We start from the raw sequence: 21,479 nt of genomic DNA, 5'->3' as shown, positions 1-21,479 counted from the left end.
GGGTTAAGATAAAATTCCTCAGCAGTGTTCAACTTTTTGGGGGAAAGAAAAGCTGAACAGCAAGGCAGAATGAGCAGAGGCATACAGTAGCAGACAGACTGACTGACTCCTTCAGCTGCTGAACTGAGTGGAAGCACATTTTCCCTGGTAATTGCTGGATGTCTGAGTACTTCATCTAACATGAAGGTAAAACAATCGTTTACTTAGTTTGTACTGATGAAGTGAATATAGCAAATGCAATGAAATATTAATTTCTGTGGAGAAATACTTAGCTGAAAATGTGACTGGGCAGAATTGGAAGAAAGAAGAAAACTGAAAAACAGTACTTTGCACAACAAGACTGAAGAAGATCAGTGCACTATTCTCCTTATTTCTCCAAGCAGAGTAGTGTAAAGATTGCAGGAAGTTGGAATAGCTGCATGAGGTAATGGAAAAATAAGGAAAAGAAAAAAGTAAGTTTGCTTTGCTTCTCTTTTTTTCAGGTGCTGGGGATTTTTTTCTTGCTGGAGGTTTCAGGCTTCTTTCCCACTTTTTCCAGGTGAATACTTATTTAGAAAATAGCATGGTACAGACTAAGCATGAATAATTTAACAGACAGTGCCAGTTGCATGTCATGGGGCTGGGCTCAAAGGTGGTTTCAGATGAATTTCCTGGCAGAGAACTGACAATGTTTGGTATCAGCATTGCCACTGTTATCCATGGTGACAGGAAGAAATTATGGTGTCCCTTATCTCTTTGTTCAGTGAAGGAGGAGCAAGTAGTGGTGTGAGCCTGTAAACCACACCTTGCCCTGAGCCAGCCGCATGTTGTGGCACTGCAACCCTGATTGCTGTCCAGACACCTCTGGACGTGATCTGGATGCTCTCTACTTTGCAATGTGGAGCTGGTCTTTGAAGTTAGCGGTGTATTCGCAGAGCCTTAATGACTTTCAAGACAAGGGAACTTGCCAAGTTTCTTGCTGATCAGTGACCAGAAAAGCTGAGAAGGAACCGATTTTATTCTTAAGAATGGAAAGCAAATCTTGGTGGTTTTAGTGGGAGCCTAATGGCTCCCCTCATTTTCTTTGGAGGTCTGCTTTGCTGTTTAAGGAAGTTTCTCACTAATGCTTTTGAATGGAAATAATCGACAACATTCCATTTTTGTTTTTATAATGCAAAAACCCTGCCGGGACAGCCGTTCCCATCCAGTCAATTGCCGTTGGAATTCTTTTGGCCCTTGGTCCGAGTGTGATGGCTGTACCCAAAAACAGGTATAAATAGACACATTTTTAGGTATGCATGATTTCACAAACATATGTTTTTTTTTTCCCCATTAATGGAGAATCTGTTCTATCTTTAAACTCAAACCAAGTTTCAAACAAAAGCACCTGAAGTGCTGTTCCACAGAAGAGCAAGAAAGGCTGCTGGACCCTAGAGAAGGGAATTCTCCAGTCTGTCTTCTCTGTGCGCTCTTTCAAAGTTGTGGTATTCATGTTGTAAGATAATTTGTGCTGTTTTTGTTTTGGTGACATTTCCAGAAAGGTTAACTGAACTGTTCAGTACACCAAGACTTTCCTTGGCTTGTACCACTTCCATTCATTCTTTATCAGAGTGGTTATACATCAAGGGAAGAAAACTTTGTTGCAAAATATTACATACAATGAAAACAAGTTGATGATTTTTAAAGTGTAATTCTATAAATTCTATAATTCTGTTGATTTTACCTTTCATTTTCTTTCTCATTTACTTTTATGTTGCATCAGTTAGGGAAGGTTTGGTCAAAATTAAAGATGTGCTAGGAAACTATACTTTTGCTTTTTAGAAGCCAAAGGAAACCCACTTGCTAGATTTTATTATATCTCTCAATAGCATTTTGATCTGGAACTAGCAAATTCATATCAGGCATGGCTAGCCTATTAATAATATTAAAGAAAACTGAAATTTGTCAGCACTTTTCTCCTTTTGGTTTCATATCAGATTACTGAACAAACCAACCAGGTTTATGGCTCAGTCTAAAGACCACACAATTGTCTCATTATTAACTTGTGAATCTGTTACCATATAATACTGTGGCAATAGGAAGTGTGGTTAGTCTTAGGAAAAAGTAGTGAATGCCTCATTCTTTACAGCAGTAGAGCAGCATCCTGTCTTGACACCAGTAAACTGTTTCTGCTTTACCTTTTGATTTTCTAAAATCTCTCTTGATTTACATTCAGATTCGGAGACGGACAGTAGCGGTTTATGGGCAGTATGGGGGAAACCCCTGCTCTGGTGATGCCTTTGAAACAAGACCCTGCACTCCGACAAGGGGATGCCCAACAGAGGATGGCTGTGGGGATCGGTTCAGATGCTCTTCAGGTACCATCCGAGATATTTTTAACTATTTTCTGGACTTTGAAGTTGAGAAATATAACTTTATTGTCTTTGAAGTTTATAAATGAGCAATGCTATTAGCAAATCCTTGACCTATAAATAGATTTGATTTAGCAAGAAATTTTTTCCTTTTCAGCCTCAAATGTGCTTGTTTTTAATTTTCAATTTACTGAATTGCTTCGGAGTATGTTTTTGTGTTTAATTAAGAAAAGGTAATTAAAGAATGCAACCTTAGATGACATTGCTCAAAACTGATCAAGGCTATATTCAAACATCTTAGAAACCACCTAGGTCCTGGACACTGAGGGACTCCAGACTAATCTAGCATCCAGGCAACTTCTGTTACCTTCACAAAAAAGACACACTACCTCATTGGGCAGATATTTATCATGGAGAAATATGATAAACTTGTTTTGGTGTTATCAGAGAGATAATCAGATTTAATCACATGTGATAAGGCCGCAAGATGAAAGCGTAGGAAGTAAATTTAGAAATAAACAGTTTTATTAATGTATCAGAAGACTTGATTGGCTGTGGTTTTCGTGACGGTACTACACACTATTTCTTTATGTCTACGTTTACTGTTGTTTCACAATCCCTCCTGAGTCCACTGTGGGAATGGCAAGCTGATTAACATCACAATTAAGTGGAAGAGTCATTTTGATTTTAGGTGATATTGAATTTTAAACAAACATTCCTCTTTTCTCATGCATTTTTGTTTCCTCTTAGGTCAGTGTATTAGCAGATCTCTTCTGTGTAATGGAGATCAGGACTGTGAAGAAGATGGTACTGATGAAGATCAATGTGAAGAGAAGATGACTGTATGTGATATTGATAAAACACCTCCAAATTCAGAACTTACAGGAAAAGGGTAATGTACTGTGCAGACATCAGTAGTACTGGTGCCAAAAGCTTTCATATTTTTATTGTGTTTACAAGCTCCCACTACACAGACAGAATTCCTGGGCCAATGGTAGAGCATCTGATATGGAAAAGTGTTCCTTACCGCTGCCTCCATCTTCTTGGTGGCTCAGTGCAACTGAGATGTACTAGCTCTTTGATTTGAGGCAAAGAATAAAGCTTACTATTCTACTATTTAAATACATCTTCTAATATGTGAAATACAATGTAAGCCACTAAAACATAACTATCAGAACGGACAAAATGAACCAGCAACGTTCATTCTTTTTGTTTACTGCTATTTCATTTAGTGCTGTGGATCCGTATCTATTTTTACTTTTGCATCCTCCATGCAGCCTAACAAAATAATTGTCTCATGTTTCTTTAGCACAGTTGTATCACTTGGAACATGATATGATTCAATTATATAATTACATCATATATCATACTATATGGTATAGTATAAAACTATTTTTGAATGGGTGTCCTATTGTTGCTATTGCACATGAATTCCTGGAAAAATAAAAATCAAATCACTTGTGATAAACATAAATATCTTAAAGTCAATCAATGTGTGTCCATTTTTGTTGAAAAATTAAGAACTTTTTTTTTCCCATGTGCTTATGAGTTCTTGTTCTACAGATAAAAGGGTCTGTCAGTTGAGTTCCCCTTTTCTTAAGTAAATTAGATTATGATCTTAGCTGCAGATATAGCATTCAGTTATAACAGGATGGTAATTTTTAATTCCTGTAGAAGAATTTCTGCCTCAGTGTCTTAATGATTTTTCATGCTTTTATTCATGCAGTTTTGATGCAATCACTGGAGAGTCGAGGGGAAGAGTTATTCATACAAAAAACTTTGGAGGACAATGCAGAAAGGTCTTCAGTGGGGATGGGAGAGAATACTACAGGCTGAGTGAGAGTGTTCTTGCTTATACCTTCCAGGTATGTTTCCATTAAGCACAACTTTGTCTTTAGAGTAACGTTTATAATGGGGAGAATGAGAAATCTTGCAGCGTCCCTTGGCAGATAGGCTTCCCTAAACGCAGATGAATTATACCTGTTCCCTCTCTGCAGAAACCGCAGGAACTGTGGCTGTGCTTCATCTTTCACAGAATTAAATGCAAAGAGAAGAATCCGGTGTCTCTGTACATCTGCTGGCTGGAGTTATACCAAACTTACGCTATTGCCAATAGCAAAACATTTCATTGCCACCAGAGTTGTGGGCCATATGACACTAGGTGCTCTGTGAATGTTGTGTCAGTTCGTGCTGAAAGAATCTGGTATATTAAAAGCTAAAATAAATAAATTAAGGTATATAATTATTTCAAAGGTGTATCCATATGCTTACTATTTTGAAATAAGTTAGTTTATGTCTTGCTAAAATGGAAAGAAAAAAATGTAATTGCTCAGATATGATTTCTAACTTTCTCACAGCTAGAACATAAAGTCACCTCTTTTGGATAAGCTGCAACTTTTGGATAAACTGGCAACTTTGAATTACCTTAAGAAACATGATGGGCATCTGGCTTTGGAACACTTTGTGGAGATCTTCCACTGAGACATTTTATTTTAAATCACTGTCTCAGGGATTTGGTTTGTCTCCTTCTTATCAAAAGTATGCCAAGCAATCATTAATGTACTTTACTTTGTAATGTAAATACTTCATATACAAACTTACATGTATACATACATATGCACACACACGTCACAGAATTATATAATTATTAAGGCTGGAAAAGACCACTAAGATCATCTAGTCCAACCATCAACCCACCACCACCATGCCCACTAAACAATGTATCTTAGAACCACATTTACAAAATTCTTGAACACCTACAGGGACAGTAACTCCACCACCTCCCTAGGCAGCCTCTTCCAATGCATTACCACTCTTCATGGAAAGAACCTTTCCCTAATATCCAGTCTGAACCTTCCCTCGTGCAACTTAAGGCCATTACCTCTCATCCTGTATGAGAGTAACACTACTGAAAAGTAACACACTTTTCAATAGTTTCCACAACATTTTATGAAATCTGAAGTGGATTCAGCCTCCAGTATTTTGCACCACGAAGAACTTGGTCTACTTGATATGATTTTTAACATCCTTCATGAACGTCTTTATACAGAATTCTTCCATTTTCTAGGTTAAAATTCAGAATGATTTCAGTTATGAGTTTTTCAACAGTAGCTGGTCATATATGAAACACACAGAAAAGAAGAAAAAATCAAATAGTGGATACAGTTATTCAGAGAAGAAAAATGAGCAACAGAGTCATAAGGTATGTATGAATTGTCATTGTAGCTTGGAATTTTCCATAAATATTTCCATCATTTTCATGCACTTTCATAGAGAGATACACAAATTAATTCTGCCCAGATATTTTTGGCAGAAAGAGCATGACAGAAAAGAAATCCCTTAAAATATTCAAAGAGATCAATGGTTTGGTTGCCAATAAAATGGCTTGGCTGCTGGTTTTTCCTTCCTTCCTTCCTTCCTTCCTTCCTTCCTTCCTTCCTTCCTTCCTTCCTTCCTTCCTTCCTTCCTTCCTTCCTTCCTTCCTTCCTTCCTTCCTTCCTTCCTTCCTTCCTTCCTTCCTTCCTTCCTTCCTTCCTTCCTTCCTTCCTTCTTTCCTTCCTTCCTTCCTTTCTCTCTTTCTTTCTCTCTTTCTTTCTTTCTTTTTCCTCTTTATCAGTGATTCATTTATTTACAAGTTATTTTCCTCCATATTTGAGAAAGAAAAGCATCAGCTTCTTATTATAACTGATTAATCTTTTCCATTTTCCTCCACACATTTTTTTTCCTACTATCTGTGTGAGTGTATCGGACTGAAAATATTCAAATAATATTGTGGTTAAATTGTCTTATAATATCTTTTCCTCTAATAGCACTCCATTAAGAGAGAACTTTTGCCTTAAACATATATCAAATTAAGCATTAGATAAGTAATTTGTGAGTGACTCTCAATTAAGAAGTAAAACCTTTATCTCACAGCAAACAAAATCAAGTCACAAATATATAAATTTTATTGCTTCCGTGCTAACAGAGGATAAGCTTGTCTTGCTGCTCTAACAACAATGTATTTTAAGACTTAGTCTAACAAAATTCAAAAGAAACTTTGGGAGGCTGAGGTGATGATCATTGTGCAGACATGTAGGGTTTTATTTTCAGTAGCATCTTCAAAATGGCTAAAGCACCTTACAAATGAAGGATCCTCTAGATAAAATCAGGCTAAAAAGAAAAACTTTTCTGGTCCCTCCAATTTGCTTTCAACAATTCTATAAAGGTCAGTATCTGATGTCACATCTTCATCATCTGGCTGATAAGAACTATCCTTTTAGTAAAATGAAGCATGACTGATTTATTTTCCTTTCCCCAGAGTAGACAGCTGATGGTTGTTGAAAACACAGTGGAAGTTGCTCAATTTATTAACAACAACCCAGAGTTTCTCACTCTTGCGGAACCATTCTGGAAAGAGCTCGCCAACCTTCCAGTTTTCTATGAATATAATGCCTACCGAAGATTTATTGAGAATTTTGGGACTCATTTCTTACATTCTGGATCTCTAGGAGGACAATATAAAGTTATATTTTATATGGATACTGACAAAATGAAAGCAGAAGGTAGAGTACCAAGTATTTCTTACCAGAAATAAAATAAGAATAAAAATTTCTTTGGATATTCTTTCAGCTAATATCTAAAATCCAGAAAGATACTTCTACTTGTCATCACATTCTCTTCATGGGCAAAAGAAAGATGGCTATAAAAAGTTTCAAACTACAATGTTTAGTCAAAGATCTGCCTGTGTAACCTGGGGTGCTCTGAGTAGCCAAGTTATCCCAGCTGTTTCAGGACCTCAAAGAGTAAAATAATGTTGTAGGGCCAATCTGAATCTCAAATAATATTAAAGCTTAAACATTGCTTAAAAGCGGAGGCTGGGTAAAATGTAAAAAACAGAATATATTGCAAACAGAGCAAACACCAGAGTGACATATACAAACATGCTCAGTGGGGAGCAAAGCTGTAGGACTAGAGATTGCTGAGAAAAAGAAAGAAAGAAGTAATAAGCCTTTCCCAAGTACGCCTTCCATCTGTCAGTCTCCATCTGTAGGCTCTAGAAACATGTGTACCTTCCGACATAACCTGCTTTTTAGCTGCCTTCTTATTTTTTTCTTTCTAATGCACATTTGAAGTCAATACGCAGCTTAGAAATGAACCTAACATGCTTCCTATGTGCAGTGCTGTTAATGGATGGATTTATCTGCAGATATGAGCATAACAGATATGTATCAGTGCACCACATCAGGCTGGAACTTATTCATTGTGAAGAAGAAGAAAACAAAGTGCTCTAAGCTGGATGAACTGCTACAGGCTTCTTCAGGTGAATGTTCAGTAGTGACTTGTACAGTTATGTCTACAGCTTCCATGTCCCTCTTAAATATCTGTCAAAATGAGGAGCAGGTGTTGATCGCTGTGTTGAGCTGCATCTTGACGTATTGAACTCAGATCCAAATGTCTAGTTTAAAAGGCTCCCTAGTGCAAAAAAAAAATGTACCTGATGCTTTCCCAATAACTATTATTTTTTCTGGACACCTGCAAAACCAGACATTTCTTGTATATCATCCATGTAGGACTGCTTGATACAGGCACAGATGGTTGATCTGCATCAATGAGTCCTTTGACTACTTACTAGTACAGATTTTGCATGTATCATTTCTATTTCCATTTGCAAATATCACAACAATGGCATTTTCTTTATTTTTCTTCCCAAATCTTCAGGAAGCAGCAGCAATAAGATTAGAGGAGATCCCTACATAGAAGGTGGAAGCCCAAGTGCTGTTGCTGGCCTTAGTTATCTAGACCTGGCTGATCCTGCTGGGAACAACCAGAGATACTCCTCTTGGGCCAGATCTGTAACAGACTACCCCAGAGTAATTAAACAAAAGGTAAGGATGGTTTCCTGAAGCAGAGATGAGCAGATGGCATTACTCCAAGGGGAGAAATGATTAAGCTATAGCTGGTGATTAATCAGGTAGTAGTCTGAAATAATTTTGTATTCAGATTAATTTATAAACTAAATAAAAAATTCACAGGAAATAAATTCCATGAAGTTAACATGAAGTGATAGCTGTATCATCAGCCTAGCCTTTGGCAAGTCAATAGCTACCCTTTTACAAGCCTTCAGTAACTTGAGTAGAGCTCTGTCTCAGGATAAAGAATCACCCTAACATTGGAAAAAGCTCAGTTTCCACATAGCCCTGTTTCTGAAAGGCATATTGGCAGATTTGTGCAGCTTCCACTCAGCTTGTTCTTTTTATCCCTCTCCCTTTTCTGTGCATGCAGAAATTTGATATAACTGGGTATTCTGGTAGCCAGACACAGAAGGCTGATCATGACCATATTCACCACTACCTTGTTTAAACTCTTTTTGGAAGCAGTCCATATACTGAAGAAAGGTGTGATACCAAAGGAATTGCCAGGGGCTTTTCAGTTAATGCAAAATGTTTTTGCTTATTGTTGCCTTCAGTCACTGCTCAATGAAATTATATGATATCCAGGCTTTTGGATTGGAAACAGTTTGGCAAGGATTAGGGTTTTTGTACCTTGCTTAATTGTCTTATGGTACACATTTATCTCAACTGTAATATCATATATCAAATACTTTTAAACATATCTAAGGTAACCAGTTGCTTCAAGGGGGTGCTGTTTAAGAAAAGTTGAATTTCCAGAAAAAGGATAATATTAAAAATTAACATAAGAATTTAGACAGATAGGAAATTAGAGCATCTTTCAAGTCCTATGTGCAGGAACATATATTACAAACCATTTCACATGGCTAAATATGCTTACACACCATTCTATCTCTAGTATAACTATTTAATATCAGTGTTTTTCTATTCTCTTCAGCTAACACCATTGTATGAGCTGGTAAAGGAAGTGCCCTGCTCCTCAGTCAAAAAGCATTACCTAAAACAATCAATTGAAGAATATATGGCTGAAAATGATCCCTGCAAATGCCAGCCATGCCAGAATGGGGGTGAGGCAGCTGTGGAAGGAACTCAGTGTACATGCTACTGCAAGCCTTACACCTTTGGAGCAGCTTGTGAGCTGGGAACTCTCGTGCAAGAACAGCCAGGTCAGCACTTTTTAAGCTCAGAGTTCAGAATTAGCATATGTTCTCCTGCTTCTGAAGTCTGTCCTGCTGCACGAACCACTGATGCCCAGCATTCAGCACAGGAGGATCTTCACATGAATGAGTCTTGCTTTGCATGTCCAAGCAGTACTTCACAAAGAACTTTTGTATTATTGTTAAATGCAGTGGACAATATTAATAACTCAAACTGCAACCTTCTATAAACAAATAAATAAACAAATAAATAGGAAGGAATAGCAATATAAATAGGAAGGAATATGCACTGAATGACCAGCTACCAATACATTTTAAAAATTTTGTACTTTAATTTTTTACCTAGCTGTAGCTACTGTTATGTTGTCTTAGACTGGTAAGCAATTCCAAGTCCATGGGATTATAGCTACAGAAACAGTGAGTCCAGGAGAAATCAGATCATTGCCATCTGGACCTTTCTGTAAGGTCGTATTTTGGCTCATCGTTAGCTTGTTGGGTTTTTTTTTGTTTGCTTGTTTGTTTTTAACGACAACTACCCTATAGAGCTGTTTAACCTGAAACAACCTCAAATGTTACATAGGTGTTGTTGATGGACGCTGGAGCTGCTGGTCTTCCTGGAGCTCTTGTTCAGGAGAAAGGAAAACCAGGAGCCGAACCTGCAACAACCCTTCCCCAAGTGGCGGAGGGAAGGACTGCATAGGAGAGCAGCATGAGAGCAGGCCCTGCGAGGATGAAGAGCTGCAGCACTTTCGGTAAGCAGAAAAGGAACATTTGGGGTCTGAATACAGGAAGTGTTAAAAATCTAATCCAAAATACCATGTAAGATATTGAATTCAGGGAGAAGGTCATTTATTGAGTTGTCACATTTAAGCTGAAACAAAATGAAATTCAGAAGTTGTGATTCTGATAGAAAGTATGGCTGGAAAATGGGGTAAAAAACTGTAAATGTGACACTATTCTGTTCAGTACTCTCTCACACAGCCTGGCAGTGCCTGCTTTAAGTATAATCGTGATGTAAATGGGACATATGATAGTCTTGAAATTAGGCTTCTTTGGAAACATAGCATTTTGAAGGGAAAACTGAATTCAAACTTAACCATACTTTTCTTTACTTTATAGCTTTATTGAACCACACTGTTTTGATACATCCATAACTCCTACAGAATTCTGTTCACCTCCTCCTCTCTTGGCAAATGGATTTGTTCAAGTAAGTTATTTCTATTACTCTATTATCTGTCCTATCCCCATCAGCAGTATTCCAACTTCAGTAATGCAGAGATCCACTTGCAGCCATGTATTTATCCTGTTAAGCTCAATATCAGAGCTACTGCATAGTGGCTTTCTCAGCAGTTTTCCTTGGCTGAAGTTTATGGGACATTTGCTAAGACTTTTTATTAAGAATAAAAGCAAACCATAAAGTCATACAGAAACCAGAACAAAATCTTTACTTTTCAGTATCATGCTGCCTATAGAATAAAGAAATCTACATGTGCCATATCCTAAAGACATACTAAAAAAACAGCTGTGCCTTGTGAATTACATATTAATATAGAGGAAATAAGAGAGGAAACAGCATAGAGACTACACAAGGTCATCCAGAAAGTCCACAGCAAAATTATAAACAGATTTTAGGGATCTGCAGTTTATATGCCGGGGTTTACCATTACACTTTCTTATTCTCTGTTGAAATTATGACATGTAAAGGTAAATTGAGCCTATATAACAAGGGCGAAAAAATTCTTCAGAGTATTGATTACATCTTCTTTATTTCTGCTCAATAAATAGATTGAAGCATTAGTGACAAACCCATCAGTTGCCTCTGCACAACTGCAACCTGAGGCAAGGTCCCAGATTTTGTGCTCTCCCTTTTGCTAGTGATTTTTTTCTGTAATCAATAGTTGTCTCCCAGTCAGAGCTTTTGGTTCAATAACTAAAAGTAAATCCCTGCACTTTGACATGTAGTCTCATTTTCTTTTATAATAGGGAGATTTTTAATATAACAGAGGGATAAATAAAATGACAAATGGCATATGTCCTGAAGTCCAGCTCTTCTTGACCATTATCACTTTTACCTTGAGGGAACTGATAATATGCCCTCCTAAGAATTAGCAAAGCCATATATTGTTCACTGATCCACTTGTAAGGCTGTTTAAGAGCTTGTATTCCTCCTCTAATGCTTGATAACTGGTATATTTGCTGTCTGCTTACAGACAGGATAGAACTGATGTGTCACTGCCGGATCCCTGGCAAAGGGCGCCCTCAAACCTAGCCCTACCTTAGTTTAGTAAGTTAAGGTAGCCAGAATATTCTGTATTTTGCTGATTTTTTTTTTCCACATCTCCATTTTGATCTCATCTTCTGACTATTGATAACCAGCACTGTCCACAGTATTCCAAAGACTCAATCATTTTTCAATTATATATTTTAAATGACACATATTTGCTTTCTTTCAGAATGCTGAAAACTCATATCCTGTTGGGAAAAGCATTGTTTATGCTTGCAGACATGGATATTCTCTCATTGGTAATCCTGTTGCTAAGTGTGGCAGTAATTTGGAGTGGCAGGGTGGAGACAGATATTGCCAGGGTATGTCTGTTTCTCATTTTGAAATACAACTTAATTCTTGAATTCCAGTGAAACTTCTCTGAACAGGGAAAATGCACACTTGTATTTCCCAGATCCCTAGACAGAATTTGTTCTACATTGACTTTTATTTTGCAGCCACATTTTTTATACTGAATAGAAACATGTCCATGAGTGCTGGTTTTAAGACAGGAAATGGAACAAGGAGAAAAATCCAGTCCAAGAATTACTTTCTATGTGAAAAACTTTTGTTCCTTAATTCAGTCCTGTGGTGGAATTCAAGAATTATTGTTATGAGCCAAGCAAACTGAGTAAAAGGTCCAGAAGACAGCATTGGACAACCACAAAGGTCTCAAATAACCATCTTGTCATAAAAGCACAGCTTCACGGATCATTTTCCATCTTGGACAATCTCCTCACTCCACTCTTTTCCTCTTAACCAGTCAGTTATCCTTAGGATTTCTTTTTGCCAAAGCTGTTTCTTATGATTCAGTATTGAGTGGGATTAGAGACTTTTCTTCTTCCTTACCCGTTCTAGCCATAACTGACTACCACAAAGGCTAGTCCACATTGCTTGAACACCATCTAACTGTGAGAACTAAGTCCTTAGGATGTTCCAGGGCCCTGTTTGTATGATCTGACCATGCTAGCTTGTTACTCACTGGTATGAATCCTCAGCAGAAGCATGGGTCAGACCTTCAGGTAGCAGGAGGAGATATTGTCAGAGTATCCTTGGTACTGCACATTCATTTTCCTGGTGTGATGTGTTAATAGCTCATGCTAACATGATCAGTGTATACCTACAAGAGCATCACCTAATCTTATGATTTGATTTCTTAAGAAACTTAGGAGATGAAACCCTTTTTTGCAGCCCACTGGTTCACTGTGGCTATCTCAAATGCTTCATTCCTTAGAAACTGCTTGCCTCCTGCCTCTCTTGGAGGGGGGGCTGCAAGGAGAGCCATGGAAACCTTCATATGAGATTGGTGAGAGAATAACTCTGTCCTGTTCTCATGGCATGCATCTAGAAGGGGCACGCTCCATTTTGTGTGAGTCCAGTCTCAAGTGGACTCCTGACATGAAAACCATCCAGTGCAAAAAAGCAGGTAAGCCGTTGCAATCCTTGAAATGCAACACAGGAGTTTATTTTCTGGGTAGACCATTGGTGGTATAGATAGAACTGTTGCTGACATGGCTGCCACCAGGCAGTCTCCTACTTTTCAAGTATGTTGTCTTTTGGTCAGCTATCTGCTGCCTGAGGTAGCCTGATTGGAGATGAAGGGCAGGTGACAATCAGGCCTAGACCAAAAGAGCAGCAACCTGAGTTTCCCATTCTCATAATTCATCACTGTATCAAATCTATGTGCACATTAACCACAATAATTTCTGAGAGATTAACATATCTGTACATAGTTCAGTTCACCATTGCTGAAGTACAGAAGTACCAGATCTAAAGTACCACTGATGCCAACTTCACAACTCTTTCAGTTTAGCCTTACAGAGCCTTTTTTGTTTTGTTGGGGTTTTTTTTGCATCATTTATTAAATTCCAGTAATGATTAGAAAGTTTAAAATGCTTCCATCTTTAGAAATAGCTTGTGCCTTGCTTAAGGGAACATGACATTTGTACAACGGTTATAAAAAATAGTGAAGATTAAAGACTGTAAGATGGAACTTGCAGCTTTATTACCATCAGTGCATAACAATATTAAGACTCACTATTTCGACACAGGGCTTAGGAGCCTTAGCTTTTCTGGTTCCAGTAGTGAAGCCAGTAACTCTGAAACCTAATGATAAAGCTGTTGCTAGCAATGATTCAGCATTGCTAAGATTAGCTGAGACAGACAGCTGCTGCAGAAACGAGATGGGTGTTTGAGCTTGAACATAGTACCTGGCTCTTTCCATCTGACTCATGACCTATGGATAAATTACTGTTCAGTAACTTTATAAAGTGTATCATATATTTTTAATACTGTTGGTTCCTTCTGTGCAGAAGGAACTTTTAATGAACATGCAGGATATGATTTTGTGTCATGGCTGTATAATCCAGTGCCTTTTATGCTCAGCTGGTAGGATACTTTTGGAGTAGAGCTTTAGCAGCCCTTGTTTTTCTGACCCTTGGCATTGTCTGTGTTCTTTTACTTCAGTTCCCAGTGTGAAACCAGAAGTGACAGAGCCTAAATGTCAGCCATGGGAGAAAGTGCAGCAGTCACAATGTGTGTGCAAATTGCCCTATGAGTGTGGGTAAGTTCAGGCTGGATTTAGCAATGACCTTCTCACTTTATTCAAGTCCAATTAAATTTCTGAAGTTTTCATTCCATGACAGTTTGGAAAGCTTTACTCACGAGAAGCAGGCATAGTACTTTGTTTGCTTTACAGCTCAATCAATGTCCTGCTCATCACTTACCTGCCTTGTCAGAGCTGTCAGTGGGTTTTAGCAATGATGGAATTTGGTTAAATGACAGAAGGTGAAGGAATAATTTCAATTCCACTTGATCTGTGAGATAGATGGAAAAAGATAAAATGATATTTTGAAGATTTAGAAGACGGAGGAAAAGTGAGAACAGAGACCCTTGGGACATAAAACATCAAAGCAGCAAGGTAGGGTAATAAAGCAGCTTTCTTTTCCCTGCTAGGGACTGCGGTATTACTAATGACACAATAATTTAATTTCCCATTTGCACAGCCATTTGCACAGATCAGTTATGACATCTTTCCTGACCTCATAACTTGCAGACCAGGGTTTATTTCCTATCCAAACTAAGCCTACATTCAGCAATAAGCAATGCAGGACAAAGGTATGGATATGAGTCAAACTGTCAGTTCCTTGCAAAATGTTGAAGGAACAGAATCAAAACAGAGATTAACAGGAAGAGGCCTCTCAGACCATCCTGTGCTGACAGCCAAATGTGCCAAAGAATTCAGCATTCCAACATCTGGCTGGTTTTCAAAGATCAGATAAAGTTTCCAGTGAAGTCACTGCTGAGCTTTAAATGTGAAATCCAGCCAGCTTATGTCACAGCAGGAGCTAAGCAGTTTGGAAACTTTAGGATGACAGACTGGATTTGTCCTTTCCTCGTATAGCAGGGAGAAGATATTTTGAACTCCTCTCCAGTGATTTAAAAGTAGCAGAATTTCTCAGTGGAATAGGTGCGCTGTTCCCATCAGCCTCAGAGATCAGTAATGCCTTGCATGGTGACTCTAGTTATAAGCCAAAATTAACACAATTTGAACATTAGTGATTTTTGTTCAGATTTTGTAGATCCAGTGGACTCTCAGCAAGTATTTGAAGACATTGCCTTGCACAAGTGTAAAGCTTGTAATAAGCCTGTTAAGAGTTTGTTCCTATATTTAAACAACTATATATAGTTGTTTTACTAACCTAGTCCTACACATTTTATCTCAGTACTCACTAAAGTGAGGCAACAACATCTCTGGTTCATGGATGCAGTGAAGTTATTTGGGGGGGGTCCACAACACTGGGGAAGGGCTTGGATAAAGTCACAATAACATTGTAAAATTAAATAAGTACATTTAAGCTTCAGTTAAAATTAATCCACTGCCTCCTGTTTCCACTTTTTAAATTATATTTAAAATGTCAGGAAGATAGATAGCAGTCATTTTTGTTACTGTCTTTTTGCTGTCTTGAAATAACACATCTAAGAATAGAAAGATAAGTCATCACCTGTCAAAACAGACCAATCTGCCAGCCTATTCATGCTGTAGGACAAAGGCATGTCAGTAGATCTTGGTCCTTCCTCAGAGTGCAGAAGTAGCCCGGTTTGTTCTGCTGTGGTGGTGACACTCAGCAGCAGCCACTGCTTAAGAGGTGGGAACAGTTGACATGGGAAGAATTGTGGCTTCAGATGCATCACAAGTCCAGTGACAGCATAAGAATCCCACAGCGTGGTGAGGGATCATTTGTCCCTCATGACAGTGCCTTAGGTTAATCTACCCTCACCAATTACAGCCAGAGAATGATCGTGGGCAGTGGAGCTGCTGAATCCCTAAAGCAGCACCTGGCAGTTTTGGAAAGGGTCAGCGCTCCAAACACAGCCCAGGAATTGTGAAGGTGAGGGACCAACTCTAACAGGCCATTGGTTTTGGTCTCCTTTTGTGGACAGAGAGAACATAACAGTATGAACATAAGCTTTTCTGTCTGAAAGGGTGTGAGGTTGGGAAAGGGTCATAGCACAGTTAGTGCATTAAGATGGATGAAACCTCAGCTACTGGAGGCTAAAGACTAGCACCTAAGCTCTAGATTCAGGAGTTTTTCCTCAACATTTATTTGTGTAGCATCCCTGTCTTAGCCTATGTTATATTAAAACTTATGGGCTTGGATACAGTTTTAAGATTTTAATCATTTCCAATTCAACTTCTCACTTAGTTTCAACTAAAAGCTGCCCACCTCTCATAGCAGGTGAAAGGGAGAGAAAGTATATGCTGATTACAGCTGCAATTTCATTTCTCATAATATGTTCTTCAGTAAAGGAACGTTCCTCCCCCCCACCTGGGTAGAAGTTGTTGAATTTTTTCAGGTTCCCTTTACATAAGGACTCTTCCTTGCCTTTAATAATTTTTATTGCACTGCTCAGAGCCCCCTGAACAGTCTTTCTAAATTAATAAAAATTAATAAATTATCTTATAAGCAGAGATTCACTGTCCTTTTTCTGATGCATCTGGTCACGTTGATTTCCACTGACTTCTCCCCAGTTGATCCAGCCATGGCAAATAGGTACAGCAGTCTCAAGATAGCTTGAAGTGTTACTGCATTGTAGCTGCAGATTGGCAAAATGGAGCATTCATTCCTTGTTCCTTTCCCAGCAATCAGATTTCCCTGTGTTCAACCAAGTGGTGAAATCAGCCTCTCTCCCCTCTGCTGCTGATAAAGTGGTGCAAAGCAAAGACATTAACACAATTCTATCTGACTTTTACTTTTCCAGCTAACTTAACCTGCCTCTTCTACCAATTTTTGTCCTTAAGGCTCAAGTACTGAGATTTACCATTCTCAGGCAAATATAAAGGCCTCCGAGCAATTTTAAACATAATACACAACTTAACTTAAAGACTAGATGCTTCCACTGGATCACACTATGCTCTTCCAAATTTAAGCTGATATTCAAAAATTAAGAATTTCCTGTACCCATACCTGCTAAGATAACTTTGACATCAAAAATCAGTGCCCCAGCATCTCATAGGCTGTGCAGCCAGACAAGAAAATGATGTAAAAATGATGGAGAGAAATGTACAGTTTCTGTTATTAGCTGCTTGGCACTACATATCTGTTGGGCTCTTACTGTTCCTCAGAATAAAAGAGCTAAACTCATTCTTTATGTCAACAGAAGATCAGTAAGGAAAATACATGTGACAAATGTAGGTACAGATATTGTGAATAATAAGGGGCCCATGGCAGGTGAGGACGCTAACATCTGAGGGGCAGCATTGTGTGGAAAACAAAAACGTCTGAATTATTCATGCATCTAAGCCTCAAGTTCACCACTGCTTTCTTTGGATGTACCTCACTGAAAGGAAAAAACAAGAATTGGGCACTGAATGTTTTCCATTCTCACACTTTTAAATGACATGAACCCTGCTTTTTATTTTCAGTCCTTCCCTGGACGTCTGTGCCACAGATCCAAGAACAGAGAGAAACATACCTTTAACTGTTTGCAAGATGTATGCCTTAGAGTGCATGGGTAGAAAATATTCTCTTACTAATGCAGCAAACTGCAAAACACCTCAGGCAGCTGAGAGATCATGTGGGTCATGCCACTCGTGGGAAAAATGTGAAGGTGAGAGATTCTTCATGATTTTAAGTGAAATTTATTTATATGATCACAATGAAGTTCGTAACCCCTTTTACACCCTATTACAGTGGTGGCAGCCCTGTGCTGGTGCAGCACCTCCAACCGTCCCAGCAGCACAGGGCACACACTACTGCTGAGCAGATTCAAGCCATTCACACAGGGTTTGGTGTCTGAGTATGGCAGGAAGGAAAAGAAACTGCCGTGGGGGAGAGTAACAGAGTGAGCGGTCTACAGGAAAAGCTTACACTTACTCCCTCCTCAGTGGGTTACCTGATTTGATGTTCCTTGAGAAGTTGTGCGTGAAGCTTTTGCCTCACTTTTTTTTCACTGTTTTAAGTTCCCCGACTCAATACCTGCAGGAGTCTTTGCTGCCCTCAAGAACAGCTAGGCTTTTCCTGGAATTGGATGAGCTGTCTTCTCAGCTGTATCCTGTGGCAAGGAATTGAATGTTTCATTCTGTACCACCTAGAAAAGCCACTTGTTTTTGTTTGTACTTTGCTGCATATCCCCAGTTTCTCATACTGTGAGCAAAGGTGAAGGAATATTCCCCCAGAGGAAAGAGGCCCAATCTTTTGCAATCTGTGTTCAGTGGAAGTTCTCAAATTCCCTGATTTAATTTCCCTGAGTGTCCTCCATTACAGTGCATTTAATGGAGGGCTGGCAGAAATGGAAAGATAAAGGAGTAAATTACGTTTTCAGAAGTGCCCCAGATAGAAGGCACAGTTATTGTCATATTCTTACAGTAAAAAAGATTGCTTGATAGGAACTTGTCTATTTTGTCTACCAACACTGAATAGAAAAAAAAAAAAAAAAAAAAAAGGAAAAAAGAAAAAAAAAAAGATAACAAAATTGGATGGAGCTTCAGCAGAGACAAACATACCACACACCACACTGAAACAAAGACATGGTTGTGGAAAGCAAACCTCCTTACATGATTATTTATTGTTGGCACTGATGCAACTATGCACATTTATTTGTAGGAGCAAATCGTTTTGCTGCCTATAGATAAGTAAAAATACAAGTTGTGTGTGCCTGACCGGTTTGTTACTTTCCAAGGACAGACCTCTCATTGTACATGGTATCTGGAATCCAGAGCAGTAGGTTCACAGACTGGTGTTAGCGGACCTTCAGCAGTAACATCTGAGAGCATACAGCTGATGAAGCTTTCCCACAAGTACAGCCAAGCTAGCTGAGGAGGAAGGCCTGCTGTCCGCACTGAGCTCCTGTTGCAGCCAGCACCACCTGTTGGTGCTTCTAGTTATTCCATCAGACCTGAATGCCAGCTCATGTTACAACTGGGTGGGAAGAGCACCCTCTGCACGTTGCCGTTACTCCCAGTAACATTTTGCTAGGAATGGTTTGGGTTCGCTTTGCATTGAATCAGATGCTATGCTGAGTGCCTTTTCCTCTGTGCCCTTGCTCAGCACAATCCAACAGCTGTGTGTGCGACGAAGATGCGCCGTGCGAGGAGGGCGGCATCCGCGTCTGTGCTGCCGTGAGCGACTTCACTGCCCACCAGACCATGACAGAGTGTGAGGCCGGACGGCTCCAGTGCCAGGGGCAGACTGTCACCCTCGTCAGCATCAGGCCCTGTGATGCGCAGACCAAATGAGATGTGTATGGTTCACTTTGTTTATTGCCACGGGATATGTCAAAATGTGTCAACTCTTGGGCAGGACATACTTCAAACCATGCTCTATCAAATACAAGCTGTGCTGTGAAGCCCACTGCAGCCTACAGGGCTGTGTGCATTGGCTCTGGTCACACTGCCTGGGGCCCTTCGTTAGGCAGAGCTGCACTCTCTGCTGATCCAAAGGCTCTTGGCTTAGGCTCCTGGCTTAGCACTGGCAAGTTTTGTTTGCATTTCTGTCACAATTAAAAAGTGTTCCTGAACTCCAATTGCCACAGCAGTGATGGATATAGTATATAGCATGGCAAATGCATTTTTGTGAGAGCAGCGCAACCATATGCATGTGCTGACTAGATACAGCTTCCTAGAAAAAGAATAGCCTTTACAAAAAAAGACATAAGATTCTTCACTTCTGATAGAGTAACTTCTTCCTGCTGTGCCTCATTCAGCTGTGCAAACAGCATCTACAGCATTGAACCTGTTGCTGAGCCTGAAGCTTTTAAAGGTCTAAACAAGATGCATTAACAGCAAAGTCAGCTTTAAGTAATGAGACGAATGTCTTTGCTCAGTTTCTTGTACACAGAAGCACTTCAAGAAGAATCACCATTCTACACTGTTGTGGCTATCACCATGAGCTACATTTCTAAGTGCAGATAACTGCATTACATTTGTCACATATATTTATGCTCTTGCCAATACTTGTTTTCTCGCAGACCATTGCATGTAGAAGTCTTCTACCACAGCACATCTTTCTCAGTAGGAGCTATTAGGGAAAATGCATTCTCACGGGCATGGAGAGAGCATACAATCCCTTGGAGACAACCTTGGAAGAAAGACAGTTACTAAATGCAAGGAGTCTCTCATACTCCTTCTATAAACTTGTCATCAGGCAGGACCACCTTTGCTCACTAAGGTTGAATCTTGCAAATCAGCTGAGGTGCCTCTCACAGCTGTCCTTTCAAACAATGCCTGTAATGACATAAGAGGTCATCTACCCATCAAGAGGTGGGTAGTAAGCAGCAGGATGAGTGATCAAGAGAGTGCAGCGCTATCAGCAAGAAGCCTGTGTGCTTTATAAGTAACAGATATTGTTTCTTACTATCAATAAATGCCTAGCAGAATATACATCTCCCTTGGTTTATCATGTTTGTATCTGCAATTTACCTAACTCTTGTAGGCCCTACTCTCCGCTGAAAATGCTTTGCTTTCTGTGGTGCTGGAAATGAAGATTAAGCCTGGATCTTAATTGTCATTTTAATTACTTTTTGTGCGTTGTTTTTTTTTTTTTAGAAAATTGTAAATTTTTGGAGACAGGTTACAGATAAAAATAAGCAGAATAAAGGCCAAATTAATCATTTATTTACTCTGAATTATCTGCTGAATATGAAGGAACAGCATCATTGAGGAATTTCTGAGTGTTTGACCCATGTTTATTCCCAAATTTCTAACACAGCATTTCTAATCTTTTTCTTGGGGGCACAACACAAGCCTTGACAATGAGCCCATTGGGTATCGTTAGTCTTCATACCTGCTGGAAGCAAGAGAAAATCACCCAGAAACTTTCTCATAGAAAATGCAAAATGAAGAGTGACTTGGTAATTTGTGTCTTCAGAAAGGAAAATGTAGAAAATGAGTACAGGTCATCAACAAACACTGAGGTTTTCTGATTAAGAAACAGTTGAAAAAAAAAAAAAACACCTAAATTGCCTGTTATTCACCTTCAGATATCAATAGGAACAGATCCCTATGTCCATAAAATAAATTAGTCTGATTTAAGAGAGAGAAAATATTAATTAAGATGGCATTTCAAATACTTCAGCCAGTCCCTTATATCTCACTGTTCATCTGACACATTGAAATCTCTGCAGGGCTCCTATGTTCCTCCTCTTTCTTTCTAATGGTGTACTCCATCATTCCCACTCTCCAACCCAGCCAGGTCCTGTCCTGTAGATGCCTTGTAGACCCTTTCCCTCCCAGCTGCCTGCTTGCAGGTTTCCAGCATAGCTCTGTGTCACATCACAGATGCTGTGACATCACAGTCTTTTCCCTGCTCAAATTGGCATCTACTGTTTTCAGTCTCAT

General features: G+C 39.1%; 1 protein-coding gene across 1 annotated transcript; it reads left to right on the top strand.

Moving 5' to 3' along the window:
* Positions 1–7: 7 nt before the first annotated feature.
* Positions 8–20,754, top strand: C7 (complement C7). Its single transcript, XM_090131696.1, has 18 exons — positions 8–186; positions 483–538; positions 1,174–1,249; positions 2,195–2,336; positions 3,081–3,222; positions 4,057–4,195; positions 5,398–5,532; positions 6,631–6,874; positions 7,519–7,632; positions 8,031–8,197; positions 9,159–9,387; positions 9,959–10,130; positions 10,498–10,585; positions 11,832–11,964; positions 12,876–13,067; positions 14,108–14,204; positions 17,568–17,752; positions 19,192–20,754. The coding sequence occupies exons 1-18, from the start codon at positions 181–183 to the stop codon at positions 19,377–19,379; spliced, it is 2,505 nt and encodes an 834-aa protein (XP_089987822.1). The 5' UTR covers positions 8–180; the 3' UTR covers positions 19,380–20,754.
* Positions 20,755–21,479: the final 725 nt, after the last annotated feature.

This window comes from Phasianus colchicus, chromosome Z (assembly GCF_987193195.1).
Source record: "Phasianus colchicus chromosome Z, bPhaCol1.hap1.1, whole genome shotgun sequence".
NCBI classification, from domain to species: domain Eukaryota; kingdom Metazoa; phylum Chordata; class Aves; order Galliformes; family Phasianidae; genus Phasianus; species Phasianus colchicus.
This window is presented reverse-complemented; position numbering and strand designations above follow the sequence as displayed.

Excerpts from the sequence above, each read along its gene's own strand:
- C7 (XM_090131696.1), top strand. Across the intron at positions 4,196-5,397 it reads TTCTTGCTTATACCTTCCAG|GTTAAAATTCAGAATGATTT; the intron begins GTATGTTTCCAT and ends TCCATTTTCTAG. Across the intron at positions 5,533-6,630 it reads ATGAGCAACAGAGTCATAAG|AGTAGACAGCTGATGGTTGT; the intron begins GTATGTATGAAT and ends TCCTTTCCCCAG.